The 16,215-nt window shown below is 41.2% G+C and overlaps 2 protein-coding genes across 2 annotated transcripts; both read left to right on the top strand.

Moving 5' to 3' along the window:
• The first annotated feature begins 5,289 nt into the window (after positions 1-5,289).
• LOC308077257 (uncharacterized protein) lies at positions 5,290-8,376 on the top strand. Its single transcript, XM_080417879.1, has 4 exons — positions 5,290-5,495; positions 6,325-6,433; positions 7,109-7,183; positions 7,295-8,376. The coding sequence occupies exons 1-4, from the start codon at positions 5,417-5,419 to the stop codon at positions 7,971-7,973; spliced, it is 942 nt and encodes a 313-aa protein (XP_080274005.1). The 5' UTR covers positions 5,290-5,416; the 3' UTR covers positions 7,974-8,376.
• Positions 8,377-11,934: 3,558 nt separating this feature from the next.
• On the top strand, positions 11,935-14,456 carry LOC308077258 (uncharacterized protein). Its single transcript, XM_080417880.1, has 4 exons — positions 11,935-12,120; positions 12,740-12,848; positions 12,970-13,044; positions 13,156-14,456. Exons 1-4 carry the CDS (start codon positions 12,042-12,044, stop codon positions 13,520-13,522), a joined length of 630 nt encoding a protein of 209 aa, XP_080274006.1. The 5' UTR covers positions 11,935-12,041; the 3' UTR covers positions 13,523-14,456.
• Positions 14,457-16,215: the final 1,759 nt, after the last annotated feature.

Genomic DNA, 16,215 nt, shown 5'->3' with positions numbered 1-16,215 from the left:
GGCCTGTTTGGAGGTTGCTCTCTCCTTCCTGAGTCTGCGCTTGTCTTTGTGCAGCATGGCAGAGGTCATCATTATATATACAGTGCAGCACCCTCACGGACAAGGTTCCTCCAGGTCGTCCTGTCTTTAGCCATGTCTTCCCAAGCTTTAAGGTCTATGTGGCACTTATGTTTGCTTTCATGCTATCCTTAAACCTCTTCTTTTGGCATGCGGATAACATGGCTAGTCCATCTGAGCTGGTTTTGGGCAATGGTAGCAGTGATGGTGGAAATGTCAGCCTCCTCCAGGACGCCGGTGTTAGTGCGTCGATCCTCCCAGGAGGCGTCTCTGACGATAATGCCCTCAAGTGCTTAGAAGTGCCTACTGTATGTGGTCCAGGCTTTTGCTCCATACAGAAGAGTGGGGAGGACCACTCATTTATAGACCAATATTTTGGTCTTTGCTTGGAGGTCGCGGTTCTCAAAGACGCTTTTTCCTCAGCCTTGAGCAAGCTCCACTGGCACAGCTGAGGCGGTGGTGTAATTCATCATCAATGACAGCTTTTGATGATAGGAGGCTGCCAGGTTGTCAATGGAGATGTTTGGAGGCAGGCACGCACGAGCACGAGGACACACACCCACTCACATGGATAAAGTTACTGGCTGACCAAAGACAGGGTAAATAGTCATATAAGTATAGTTATATGAGGGGTTGAGGGTACCGGTTGATCATGAGATCAGAACGATAGGTTACTGGTTGATCATGACATTCACTCCTGTCCTGTTACTGTAAAATTAATTGATCTTCTCTTTGACTTTTCATCATCTCTCTTGCTTTTTTCTACCATTTGTCCAGCCGCCCGTCCGTCCGTCCATCTTCATACACAACTATAGGAGTCTGGACAGACACAGATGTGAACAGCAACTGGTTGGTGGAGGCATACAAACATGCTGTGGTATTTCTAGTTTTCTGTGTATCTTTTATCTATTCTGTTCTCTCTTTCTCTCTCCATCTCTATGTATTTCTTCTGAGATGAATGGTTTATGGTACTTGCGTTATTCCATGATACCCAGAAGGTAAACAAACAAAAAACGCAGAAAGTGACAGCTATTGTTTCCTAGAATGAGTTTGTCTGAACCAGGGCTGTCACTGCATGTTGCCACAGATCATGGTGTCACAGTGTGTCACTCAGCATCACTTTTCCATCATGGAGGGATTGTGTGACGCCTGTGATTGGCCAATCTCCTCTGTATAGTATATGTATTTTGAGCTATCATGTACACTTTTGAACTGAATAAAATATTAGGTAATTCTATATTTCCATAGGCACGTGTGATTTTATCTGGTGTGGTGAAGAATTTGTGTCAATAGAGTACAATAGCTACATGATCAAATTCAATCATAACTATTTGGAATAATTGACTTTACTCTAAAACATAATCTGGATCACAAGGAACTTTGATTGTTTGTAGAGAAGACACTGGAGCAGCTCGGACAGTTACAGCCTCTTTAAAGGAGGAGTGAAAATGACTTATTTTCTATCAATTGCACACCCCATGAAGCCTTGATTTCATGGATTTATTTTTGTTTTTGTGGCATTCCTAAGACAATAATTTGATGACCGTGTGTATTTCCGGTAGGAGACACAAATAATCTACTTTGTGTCTCCTACCGGATACATTAGCCGGTAGGAGACGGGAATCAAATTATTAGCTTAAGAATGCGACAAAAACAAAAAAGAATCCATGGATTCAAGGCTTCATAGGGTGTGCAATTGATAGAAAATAAGTAATGTTTTGGGTGAACTCCTCCTTTAAGGTGCTAGGTGCCTGCTCCTGTGACGCAGCGGGCTTGTCTCGTTTGGCTGAGGCGTGGCAGTACACTCCCATTCAACTTTGTTTGTTTGTTTTAATAATGCATAGCAGAGACAGAGAGACAGTTTTTATATTTACCATACACGTACACCCCCCTCATTACTGCTGGAAAATGGTTGCTAAGGAATTGTACCTGTAGGTAAAACATCCAGGCACATGCACACGTCACACCTCATATGTGTATATGTAGGCCTACGTATGTATGTCATCACCAAACAAAACTATTTATTAAAATTGATTAAAGCTATAATTAGTGGACAATACACTTTCAGGTAGTCAAACCAAATGTACTCTAGTATTCAGCCCGATTCAGACATAGTTCTAAATATGGCATTTAATAGAAACAATGTTTTGTAAATGGGCTATACTGTAGGCCTAAACACAGCCCAAACAACTTTCCGTACCTTTGATAGCGTGAACCTATAAAGGATTCACGGCTTGAATTACATCTACAGTGGACTTAATACAGGCTTAATACAGTCTCTGAGTTCTGGCAAGCCTTCTTTGTGCTCACATACTGTAGCAGGATATGCCACCCAGTGGCTGACTGGCCACACTACGCTTTAGTAAGAAAGAAATACACTGCACCGTGGTGAGGGGCAGTGGTGGAAAAAGTAGGCTACTCACATTTTCTACTTAAGTAAAAGTATCAATACTGCAATGTAGAAATACTCTGTTACAATACCGTGTTCAAAATGTTACTTGAGTAAAAGTATTGCCATCAAAATGTACTTAAAATACCAAAAGTAAAAGTACAAAAATGTTTGAAAATAGCAGAGTTTGTAGATCTGTAGATGTATAAAACAGGGCTAAAGTGTTTATTGTATGTTTTATAATATAATAATTTATATCTGCAAAGTAACTAGTAACTAAAGTTTTCAAATAATTGTAGTGGAGTAAAAGTACAATATTTGCCAATATAGATGTAGTGGAGTAGAAGTAAAAGTATAGACAATTGGAAATACTCCAATGAAGTAAAAGTACCTCAAAATTGTACTCAAGTACAGTACTTGAGTAAATTTTACACCACTGGTGAGGGGAAGGAACATAGTAACGTGGTAATGGTAATGACGTGGTAATACTGTGGTAAGGGTGCTACGCTCAGAGTTGCACCACTGCAGAACCCAACCAGTGCCCTCCTAGTGTATGCCTGATTTCCTTCATGCACTAGGAGGAAGTGCCCTTTTCTAATTTATCTCACAGACAGTTATCTCTCTTGCGGAACCACGTTGCTCTCCACCCTGCTCTCATTCTATACAGCAGTGTTTTTTTTTCATGTCAAGGACCCCAAGATTAATATGTACTTGGCCGCAGACCCCTACCTGAAAATATTTTATGCTAGGGGGCGGCGAGGCCCACATAAAATATTTTTTCCAAGCTCACAACGTGTTGCATCGTGACGTGTTGTGAGGTTGTGGACAGGTTATTTTCAAATAGCTGAAGTGTATAGATTAAAGTGGTTAAACAGATTTTTATGCTATTAAGATATTTAGCTGGGGACCCCCTGGAACCCCCTCAACCCTAGGGGCCCCCAGACCCCACTTTGAGTATCACTGTTATACAGGAAAGGTTTTGTTTTCCTCCCCTGATACGGCAAAGCAGTCACCTGGTAAATGGCTGGTTCCCTGTTTGAACCTAACTCCTTCCAGCGTTGTGTCCAAACGGCCTTTGAGCAAGACAGTACACCGACCGGCTCCCTGAGCATTGTTAAACATCTGTGCATTGCTAAATGCACAGATGTGCAGGTGCAAATGTACTAACAAGACGTATCAAGTTAATTTATATTAAAGCCTGAGTTGTAAGTCTCTATTCAAACACAATGTAGACTCTTGTTGTGTGCTATTTCAGTGGGAGTAGTTTGGTTGATCACTATCATTTTCCAACAAAAGGGAAGGAAGATACAAGAAATTGCCACAAAATCTGACATGACATGTCTAGACATGACATGACTCTCCCTCTCTCTCTCTCTCTCTCTCTCTCTCTCTCTCTTTCTCTCTCTCTCTCTCTCTCTCTCTCTCTCTCTCTCTCTCTCTCTCTCTCTCTCTCTCTCTGCCTCTCTGTTTGTGTCTGTTTCTGTTAGATCACATGATATGCTTTCAGAATGACTTCTTATTAAAAACAGGATGTTGAGGGGATTTACAGTATGTCCAAAATAAAGATGAAACTGGAAGTTGTGGTTCATTTGACTAAGCAGTCTGTGAGAATGTTCACAATGTAGGCAGCTGCAATGTACAAATACAGTAATATAATATGTAATATAATGTATGTAATGTTATATTATATTATATTATATTATATTATATTATATTATATTATATTATATTATATTATATTATATGTCTGAGTGAAAGGACACCAGGTCAGGACAACTTTGTCTTTTCAAAGATGATGAAAGTTTTAAAATGATGAAAGTTTTGATCCATTAAATATATTTAGGTTGGGATATACAGTAACTGTGTCAGCACTGAGTGACTTGCTAAGGTGTATAGGCTAGCAGTGAAGTAGTGACATCCCACTGAAATGAATTGTTTTCAATTCAGTTTCAAACTTTGACGGTTAGTGTTGGTGAATGTGAGAAATTAATAATTTTGCAGACTAATTTCTGACATTCGCTGTGACATATACATTAGGTGAGTGCAGAGTAGACATGATAGTTCTCGCTGTACGTTGATGATGGCAGCAGGCGTGTCGTTTGCAGACTAAAGGGGGCTCTTTGCAGACAGTGTGGCAAAAAAGTGATCAACATTTTTCACTGTTTACTCAAGGAAAAACGTGTCGATAAATGATGAACAGTTCCATGACTGGTTGATGATGAGACCTGAATGATTGTCTTTGATTTTGTAATCTACCGTGCCGAGTCAGAGTTATCCATAGTTCACTGTGAACTATGGATAACTCTGACTTGGCAGATCACAGTCATCATTTCTTCGAAATCAAAGAAGACCTCATCATAAACCAGTCATGGGACTGATGTGTGAACATCAAGCAGACTCTAACGTCTAACACTGAGACGCACACGCACACGCACACGCACACACACGCACACGCACACACACGCACACGCACACGCACACGCAGACGCAGACACACTAGCAAAGGATGAGTCTGCGGCTGAACCAGCCGCAGACTCAGGATAGCATCCAGCTTCCTTCCTCATCCTCTCCGCCGCCTCCAGCTTTTTCAGGGCCGCAGACAATTATCGCTTCACACTTCCGGTTTCTAAGTGGTGGAGAATCCCCGAGAAACCCACCGCAAGGACCAGTGTCACAGCGGAAAGAAATACCTCGCACTTTAGAATTTAATATAAAACTCTGATGAAAGTGTTTCCTGTCGGCCAATATCTGCTGGTCACATGGCAAGAAAGAGAGAGAGAGAGAGATGACTCATTTTGAGGTTGGGCTTCTGCCTTAAATATCAGAGACACATCAAGCTTGTCAGATCACTGGGCTTGAAGGAGGAGAAAGAAGAGGAGAGAGGACTAAATTCACCTATTTATTTATTTATTTAATTGATACATTTTTTGTATTAATTCCTTTCACTCTAAGCCGTATCAACAAGCAAAAATGGTGTCCTGTGGAATCCTGCTGAAGTCTTCTGTGATGTGTGTAATACTGGTGACCCTGGTTGACATGGGCTCAGCTGGTGAGTACTGTACTAGTATACTTACTGTAGGTGTATTTGTTTGTACTATACGGTTTATAGAATACATACTGTATACTGTACACCCAATCAGAGTTATGATTGTTTAGAATTCTTCATTTGTCTTCTCTCTTTCTACCCGCCCCCCCCCCCCCCTCTACCTCCTTTCCTATATCTCTATATCTGGTCTTTGTTTTCATATTCTCTGTTCTCAAAAGCGAGATTATGTGCCATGCTCTTCTTCTTATTGTTGTTATTTTAAATTGTTCCTTTTTTTCTCTGATGTCTGTTTATTTTGTTTGTTTAAAAAAAGAAAAAACATTTAAGGAAGTAGGCAAGACGAATGATCATATGCTGAAGATGGACAGTTTTCTTTTCATGTATGCTTAAAATAAGCTTGATATATGTGATCATACTGAAGTGAACTGATCTTGTACCTAACTTCCAATAAAAATATGAATGAAAAAAAAAAATCTTCATTTGTTTGACATTTTTATTTCATTTAGTTTTCAATTTCAGTTTAGTTTAGTTAGTTGTTTTTTGTGTGAAAAGACTTAGTAGTGTAGTTTTGTATTAGCGTTAGTTTTTGTATTTTATTGTAATTGTAATTGTAATTAGTCAGGGGTGATATTCGAAGAGCTCAGAAAAATAGTGGAAATAACGGATGTATAAGCTCACAGTAAGCTGAGAAAAATATCGGATACTGACAAAGACTAAAACTGAAGGACATTTTCTCTATGATTTTAGTTCCCTGGTCCCCCCTGGTGGTTATAGGCAGATTGAATCGCAAGGACAATGAACAGAACCTGATCCATTTGTTGTTTCCTTACAGTTGTGAAGCTGTCAGACTGCTGTACTAAAGTAAGCGGACAGGAGATAACAGAACCTATCATAGGATACCTGGTCCAGAAGAAGAACCTTCCATGTGTCACTGCTGTCATGTGAGTTCTGTCTGTCTGTCTGTCTGTCTGTCTGTCTGTCTGTCTGTCACTGTTGATTTTGTCGACTAAAACTATGACGAAAAATGTTCGTCGACTACCTTTTGTCACTGACGAAAACAAAATAAAAACAAAATAAAAACTAAGCTACGATGACTAAAACTAAGACAATTTTGCCAACAAATGAAAACTAGACTAAAATGTTAGTGAGGGATGAGTGGAGAAGAGATCCAGTAGAACTAAGTCATTTTATGTTTGGTTGCGCTAGGGTGTTGCGTTCTGAAAATAGCAGATCTACAAGCACGACGCGTTGTGAGCTTGTCGATCGGCTATTTTCATCATGCAACCAATCAAGCCATCAAGGCACTGCCAAAATACATTTTAGTCGCCATCAAGGCACCGCCAAAATACATTTTAGTCGACTAAATCAACTGTAGATTTGGTCGACTAAAATCTTATGATATTTAGTCGACTAAAACTAGACAAAAACGAAAACATTAAAGATAACTAAAATATGACAAAAACTAAATGGCGACTATGACTAAAACTAAATAAATATCTGCTGTCAAAATCAACACGTCTGTCTGTCTGTCTGTCTGTCTGTCTGTCTGTCTGTCTGTCTATCTATCTAGCTATTTCGCTATCTAGCTAACTGTCTAAACTGTTTTGTTCTTGCAGTTTTCAGACAGAGAAAGGCATGTTCTGCAGTCAGTTCACCGCTCCCTGGGTGCGACGCAAGATCAAAGCGTTTGAGTAAGACGATCAATCGCTAATTTGTCCATTCTTTAATTCATGAATTAATTCACCAAATAACCTTATCCTTAAAGTTTAAACTTCATTGTTTCTGTGTTGTTTTCATCACAGGGCCGCACGCAGGAATGCCAAGTCCTCCTCCCCTCTCTCCACCACAGTCTCCTACTCCACTCCCTCTCTCCTCTCCCTCATCACCTCTTCCTCCTCTCTTTCCTCCTCCTCTCCTACCCCCTCCTCTCTTACCCCCTCCTCTCTTACCTCCTCCTCTCCTAACCCCTCCTCTCTTACCCCCTCCTCTCCTACCTCAACCTCTCCTACCCCCTCCTCTCTTCCCTCCTCCTCTCCTACCCCCTCCTCTCCTACCCCCTCCTCTCTTTCCTCCTCCTATCCTACCCCCTCCTCCCCTACGCCCTCCTCTCCTACCCCCTCCTCTCCTATCTCCTCCTCTTCTACCTCCTCCTCTCCTACCCCCTCCTCTTCTACCTCCTCCTCTCCTACCCCCTCCTCTCCTACCTCCTCCTCTCCTACATCCTCCTCTCCTACCCCCTCCTCTTCTACCTCCTCCTCTCCTACCCCCTCCTCTCCTACCTCCTCCTCTCCTACCTCCTCCTCTCCTACCCCCTCCTCTTCTACCTCCTCCTCTCCTACCTCCTCCTCTCCTTCCCAGTCGTCTCCTACCCCCTCCTCTCCTACTCCCTCATCTCCTACCTCCTCCTCTCCTTCCCATTCGTCTCCTACCTCCTTGTCTCCTACCTCCTCCTCCTCTCCATCCTCCTCCTCATCCCAGTGATGTCTACTGAGGAGGATAAAGCTCACCTCAGCAGGCCGGTGGACCAATAGCACGCCATCTTCTCCCCATCAGGCCAATGACCTTGTAGAGCACTGGTGGTCAAAATTCAGGTCCAGGGACCCTCAGGGGTCCTTGAGGGGGTTCAAGGAGGTCCCCAACAAAACATCTAAAACTCTCTTTTATGACTTGTCTATTAAAAAAATAATAGACAAGATAGCTTTTCGCTCATTCCAAAGTGTTGTTTCTGACTTGATTCATGGGGTTTACAGCACTTGTCACCAATTTAATAATGTATTTATTACATGAATATATTTATTGACTGATGTAATTTATGATGTTCATTTGTATTTGTTTTTATTGTCTTTCAGAAACTAAGCTGATGTTGTTTATGAAACTTGGAATTGTGGGGCTATGTATTCCCTGAATACCTTGTGTCATTTGTCCATTTGACTTTGTGTTTTGTTTATTGAACAATTGTATGGTTGCAACAATGTTGATGCACAATAAAAGGGCATCCAGGATATAACAAAAAAGTCTCAGAATGCATTTCCAGTGTGGTCCTGTAATTACATGATCCTGTAAACATATCTAAAGTATCACAAGCGAAGATAACAAATAAAGGGTACATTTATTACCAACCTCAAACTTAAGGTTACAGCAAACTGAATAGGCAACAAAAATGTGGAAAGCATAGGTCTTTGGGTAAGCCAAAGCCAAAACAACAAACAACTCCACCCTACCTGAAAAGGAAAGGAAATAAACTACCCTAACTGAACATAAACACTTCCCTTGTCTTTACATTTGACAAAAAACAGTTTAGGATACTGTCTTGTTTATCAAAAAAAAACACTCAAACGGCACACAGGCTAAGGTTTTAGCATGTGGTGTGAGGAATGGCTAGGGTGCTGTAGCACTGTTCTTCTCAGGCTTTTGTATTGGCTAGTTGATTGAGGATGAGGCCCAGGTGTGTCCTCAGTCTCCTAGCCACTCCTTCAATCTCCACTGCCCCTCTACCCTCCAATCACCATGGAGCACTGAAAACACTGTAAAACACATACTGCGGCACCCACAGGGGTCCTTGGTGAGGTTCCAGGGGGTCCCCAACAAAATATGTTAATATTTAATCAGTTTAACCACTTTAACCCTAATACCATTTGAAAATAGCCGATCTAAGCCCACAACACACGGCCACACATTGTGAGCTTGCGAGCTTAGCATAACTTTGGGGTCACAGGGGAATGACAATTGTTACCCTTTAGCATTCACATTCAACCTTTATGCCTGCTCTACATTTGACCGTGTGTATTTGTCTGTCTGTCCGTCCGAGCACGGCATAAACAGCTGAGTAAAAATACTAAAAAGTAAATAAATTGAGTAAAAATACTTAGAACTACTTAAAATGAGTAAAAGATATTCAAAAGTATAAAAGAGAGTAAAAATAATCAAAAGCAAATAAAAGAGTGAAAATACTTAAAGTACTTAAAATGAGTAAAAATACTTCAAAGTAAATACAGGCAGTAAAAATACTTAAAAGTTAAATTGAATTAAGTAAAAAGTAGCTAATTTAAGTATAACAACAAAAGTTCATAACATTATAGAAATACTTCAAAGTAACTAAATAAACCTAAATTGCACACATACTGTATAGGACACTACAGCAGTGTTACAGCAGTTTCTAACTTTTCAAATGGCTATAACTCGTTGACCATTGCTTTAATGATCAGTGCAAATAGAGTAGTACGGCCTCAATACCAGCACCCACACATCAAATAGAATAGTACCATCTGAATGCCAGCACACACTCATCAAACATCACACACCGACAACAAACTATCATTACACCTGGGTAAAACTGAATCCATCCTCTTTGGGTCTAGTACTAACCTTAGCAAGGCTGAGAGCCTCACAATCAAAGCGGGTGATGATGCTATCACAAGAAAGGAGGAAACTACCTACCTGGGTTCCATCTTGGAGGCAAACCTCTCCGGTGACAAAATGGCCGAAAGAGTGATCAAAAAGGTCAACCAAAGAACACGCTTTTTGTAAAGGATTGCCTCTCTAGTCACTAAGAATACCTTGATGATTCTTGCAGGGGCCCTCATACAAGGTCATTTCGATTATGCATGCTCCTCATGGTATCACAGCACCACCAAGGCCTTAAAAACAAGGCTCCAAACATCCCAAAACAAACTAGTAAGGCTACTTCTTGGCCTCAAACATAAAACCCATCTAACCCCTGCTCATTATAGGATTGGATGGCTTAGGGTTGAGGACAGAGTACATTAACTTACAATGGTCCTGGTCTACAAGATACGCCACAACATTGGGATCCCCCTGTATTTGTCAGAATACTTCCAAAACGTAAATTAAGTCCACGATCATAACACCAGAGGCAGCTCCACGGATCATGTTCAACCCAGATTTGGCTCAACAAAGGGAATTAACTCGTTCTCATGCTATTCCCCGAACTTTTCCTTTTTTCCCCTTCTTGTACATGTTTATTTTCATACCAGTAACCTGTAAGCTGATTGTATGACGTTCTGTATAGTAGTGTGTATATCTGTCTGTCTCTTATATGTCATCATGATTTGTGTGCGTGGGGATCTCATTTTAAACAAGCGTAGTGCTTTATGAGTCTTCCATATAGACCTTGTATCGTGAATTTGTACTTCCATGTACTGTTGTTCTCATGTCTTACTATATAAAGTATATCAATCAATCAAACAAACAGAGTAGGCACCGCTTACTCACACTGGTTGTGTTTTTTTCCTACAATTTGGACTCTGTGTTCAGCATCCGTTCTTGGAAACGACAAATGCACTTGAAGTTAGAAAAGTCACCTTTGTCCGTGATGAATGTGGGTGAATGTGAGAAATCAGTCATTTTGCAGACTGATTTCTCACATTCACTGTGACATATACATTAGGTGAGTGCAGAGTAGACATGATAGTTCTTGCTGTATGTTGATGATGACAGCAGGCGTGTCGTATGCAGACTAAAGGGGGCTCTTTGCAGTGTTGCAACAAAGTCATCAACATTGACTGTACACATTTTCCACTGGTTACGGAGGGTCTCAGAAAAAATTGTCGATTAATGTCATGACTGGTTGATGACGAGACCTGAATGATTGTCTTCTTTTATTTTGAAGAAATGATGACTGTAATCTGCTGAGTCAGAGTTATCCATAGTTCACACATCAGGCTGACCTGTGATTGGCCAATACTTATAGGGTAATGTTCCCCGAATTACACACACACACAAACACAAGCACACGCACACAAACAGGCACATGCACACGCACAAGCACAGACGCACTAGCAAAGGATGAGTCTGTGGCTGAACATGCTCCTCATTTTCAATAGCTCATCGGGGATGGATGGGGTTCTCCAGGATAGCATCCAGCTTCCTTCCTCATCCTCTCCTCCGCAGCCGCCTACAGATTAGTTCAACTCCAACTATAGAGCTAGTCTTCCTCACCGGCTTTTTCAGTGTGTTGGCACCCCCGCCCCCACACAAGTAAGTAAATAAAACATAATAATAAGGCTAATAAAATAGGCTATATATACTAATACTATATATTGAATGCAGTCCTTTAAAGTGTTTACATTTGATAAAACGAAGCTTAACACTCGTTTTTAAGACTCAATTTAACTTTTTAGGGCCTCAGACAATTATCGCTTCACACTTCCGGTTTCTAAGTAGTGGAGAATCCCCTGGAAACCCACGGCAAGGACCAGTGTCACAGTGGAAAAAAATACCTCACACTTTAGAATCTAAAATAAAACTCTGATGAAAGTGTTTCCTGTTGGCCAATATCTGCAGGGCACATGGCAAGAAACTTCCCCACTATTCAGTCATACATTCACTCTAATTTGGAGGTTGGACTTCTGCTTTTCAAGGCCTTAAATATCAGAGACTCATGAAGCTTGTCAGATCACTGGGCTGGACGGAGGATAAAAAAGAGGAGAGAAGAAGATTGAATTCACCTATTTATTTATTTATTAATTTAATTGATACATTTTTAAAAAAATTCATTCCTTTCACTCTAAGCCGTATCAACAAGTAAAAATGGTGTCCTGTGGAATCCTGCTGAAGTCTTCTGTGATGTGTGTAGTACTGGTGACCCTGGTTGACATGGGCTCAGCTGGTGAGTACTGTACTAGTATACTTACGGTGTATTTGTTTGTACTATACGGTTTATAGAATACATAACACTGTACACCCAATCAGAGTTATGATTGTTTAGAATATTTCATGTGTTTTCAATTTGTACTGTTTTGTTTTCAATTTCATTTTAGTTTTCATTTGTCTTTAAAGCAGGTTTGCTAGGTCAGTTAGAGTTAGCTTTAGACTTTTATTGTAACTGGGGATAGTCAGGGGTGATATTCGAAGAGCTCAGAAAAATTATGGAAATAACGGATCTACAAGCTCACAGTGAGCTGAGAAAAATATCGGATACTGTCTGACAAAGACTAAAACTATGGACATTTTCTCTACGATTTGAGTTTGTTTTAGTTTGTTTTAGTTAGTTTTGTAAACACACAATGCAGTTTCAGTCAGTTTGTTCGTAAAGCCTTCTTTTTTAAATTTATTTCAGTCAACTGAAATGCCTTTTAAAAAAAAAATGTGTCAACTATATACCCTGCGTCCAGTAGAGCACTACAGTGGTGGTAACCCAACACAGATCTAACTGGTCCCTAGTGTTTAGACAGATTGAATCACAAGAACCATGAACAAAACCTGATTCATTTGTTGTCTCCTTACAGTTGAGAAGCTGTCAGCCTGCTGTACTAAAGTAAGCAGACAGGAGATAACAGAGCCTATCATAGGATACCTGGTCCAGAGGAGGAACCTTCCATGTGTCACTGCTCTCATGTGAGTTCTGTCTGTCTGTCTGTCTGTCTGTCTGTCTGTCTGTCTGTCTGTCTGTCTGTCTGTCTGTCTGTCTGTCTGTCTAGCTTTCTATCTATCTGTCTAAACTGTTTTGTTCTTGCAGTTTTCAGACAGAAAAAGGCATGTTCTGCAGTCAGCTCACCGCTCCCTGGGTGCGACGCAAGATCACAGAGTTTGAGTAAGACGATCAATCGCTAATTTGTCCATTCTTTAATTCATGAATTCATTCACCAAATAACCTTATCCTTAAAGTTTAAACTTCATTATTTCTGTGTTGTTTTCATCACAGGGCCGCACGCAGGAATGCCAAGTCCTCCTCCCCTCTCTACACCACCGTCTCCTACTCCACTCCCTCTCTCCTCTCCCTCATCACCTCTTCCTCCTCCCCCTCCTCTCCTACCTCAACCACTCCTACCCCCTCCTCTCCTACCCTCTCCTCTCCAACGCCCTCCTCTCCTACCCCCTCCTCTCCTACCGCCTCCTCTCCTACACCCTCATCTCCTACGCCCTCCTCTCCTACGCCCTCCTCTCCTACCTCCTCCTCTCCTTCCCATTTGTCTCCTACCTCCTCCTCTCCTACCTCCTCCTCTCCTACCTCCTCTCCTTCCCATTCGTCTCCTACCTACTTGTCTACTTCCTCCTCCTCATCCCAGTGATGTCTACTGAGGAGGATAAAGCTCACCTCAGCTCAGCAGGCCGGTGGACCAAAAGCACGCCATCTTCTCCACATCCAGCCAATGACCTTGCACTGGTGGTCAAAATGCAGGTCCAGGGACCCTCAGGGGTCCCCAACAAAACACCTAAAACTCTCTTTTGTGACTTGTCTATTAAAAAATAACGGATCGACAAGCCCATCCGTTGTTTTCTAAAAATGTAGACACATCTTGACAAATCTTCTCTTATGGGGGTCTCTGGCACAAAATCTTTTTAAAGGGGCCGGGGGTCTGCGGCCAAAAACATATAAATGTGGGGGTCCTTGACATGAAAATGTTTGAGAACCACTGTGAGGAGAGTGAACTTGTCAAAAGTCTTTTTTTTCCCACGTTGAATGCTTTTAGGGCCAGAGCCTTGTTTCTGACTTGATTCATGGGGTTTGAAATTATTACAGCACTTGTCACCAATTTAAGAATGTATTTATTACATGAATATATTTATTTGATTTAATTTATGATGTTCGTTTTTATTTATGTTTTTATTGTCTTTCAGAAACTAAGCTTATGTTATTTATGAAACCTAATTAAGATAACTATTGTGGGGCTATGTGTTCCCTGAATACCTTGTGTTATTTGTCCATTTTTGTGTTTTGTTTATTGAACAATTGTATGGTTGCAAGACCAATGTCGATGCACAATAAAAGGGCATCCAGGATATAACAAAAAGTCTCAGCATGCATCTCCATTGTGGTCCTGTAATTACATGTCGCAGAGGTATGTGTGTGTACCTGAGTGTGAGTGTGTTACATTCTTGAGTATAGTACAAAACATCAATATAAAAACAGAAAATATGTCAAAATACTGACAATATTTACATTAACACACGTTGTTAAGATTTGATGGGATATAATTATGTCTTCACTTGTATGTAACACTGTTCTATATGATATGCAATGTTATGCTTGTGCCACAGTGAGGCGTCAAGGTACAAGGTATAGGATTCATGCCTGCCTCCTATAGCCTAATCACACTCATATGATTACCACCTGTGTGGAACCAGTTCACTTCAGTGGAGGCTGTCACCATTGAGACTGATGAGTGCAGCCCTTCTAATAAAATATGCCAGGCTTGGCTAAATGGATTCTTATCTCCATCGTGTTTTCTACGAATGCAGCATTAGCTGCAAAACTACAGCTTAAATGAACACACGTTAAGACCTTAATGCAGTCTAGAGGCTGGAAACGGAGTAAGTAAACATATCTAAAGTATCACAAGCAAAGATAACAAAAAAGGGTACATTTATTTCCAACATCAAACTTAAGGTTACAGCAAACTGAATAGGCAACAACAATGTGGAAAGCATAGGTCTTTGGGGAGGTCAAAGCCAAAACAACAAACTCCACTCTACCTGGAAAGGAAATAAACTACCCTAACTGAACGTAAACACTTCCCTTGTCTTTACATTTTACACAAAACAGTTTAGGCTACAGTCTTGTTTACAAAAAAACACTCTAACCATCACGCAGGCTAAGGTTTTAGCATGTGGTGTGAGGAATAGCTGGGGTGCTGTGGTACTGTTCTTCTCAGGCTTTTATATTGGCTAGTTGATTGAGGATGAGGCCCAGGTGTGTCCTCAGTCTCCTCACCACTCCTTCAATCTCCACTGGCCCTCTACCCTCCAATCACCATGAAAAAAACACTATAAAACACATACTGCGGCACCCCAGGGGTCCTTGGTGAGGTTCCAGGGGGTCCCCAACAAAATGTGTTAATATTTAATCAGTTTAACCACTTTAACCCTAATACTATTTGAAAATAGCCGATCTAAGCTCATAACGCACCACCACACACTGGCTGCGGGTACATGGACCATCATGTATTCATTCAGAATGAATTCATTCCGAATGAACTCATTCCGAATAGAGGAATCTGATCCACTCACCTGTTTACATGGGACCTGAATAAAAGTATTCCTCGTTTACATGACCAAAGCATTCATTTGGAATATAACTTTTGACATGCGCAAAGTGGTTCCCGCCTACGCCCGGGCATGGACCAGGGGCCACTACCCGGAGCAGAGCTTCCCCTGGTGGGCATGGGAGGAGGCAATGAATAGCCCCCTTGTGCCTCCGCGGCGGGGGTCTGTCGGTCGTAGACAGGCCGGTAAGCAACGCACCGACTCCTGACCAGGCAGCGTTGTATGCGGTACAAGCCTGTGTTCCTTTGTTATCGCCGTTTTAATGCAAAAGTAGCAGATCTACAAGTTCAGACCAGTTTATTTTTTTGTATTGGTACCAGACACGGTAAAACGTAGGCTAGCCTATACTATTTGTCACATTTCTCATGTAGGTACGATGACGTCATCGCGCATTCGCACATGGTCATTATAATAATAAATAATAATACATAAACACCGGACCGCTCATGGTCATTATAATAATAAATGGAGAGAGAAAGAGAGAGCAACACTACAGTCTATGAAACAAGGCACGCTCATTTATGGCAAAAGTACAAAAGTATTGGCATCAAAATATACTTAAGTAGAAAGTATAAGCTACTCATTATGCCGAGTGTCACGTTTTTCTTGTATTATTATGAAAAAGCTTTGAAACATGCTGTAACTCATTCACTGTGACGAAAACCCTCTTTCTGCGCCGAGTAGCGTGCGGTGCGCACACGGAGAATGCGGAGTCTGT

Source organism: Gymnoscopelus braueri (genome assembly GCF_963280865.1).
Source record: "Gymnoscopelus braueri genome assembly, chromosome: 21".
NCBI lineage: Eukaryota > Metazoa > Chordata > Actinopteri > Myctophiformes > Myctophidae > Gymnoscopelus > Gymnoscopelus braueri.
This window is presented reverse-complemented; position numbering and strand designations above follow the sequence as displayed.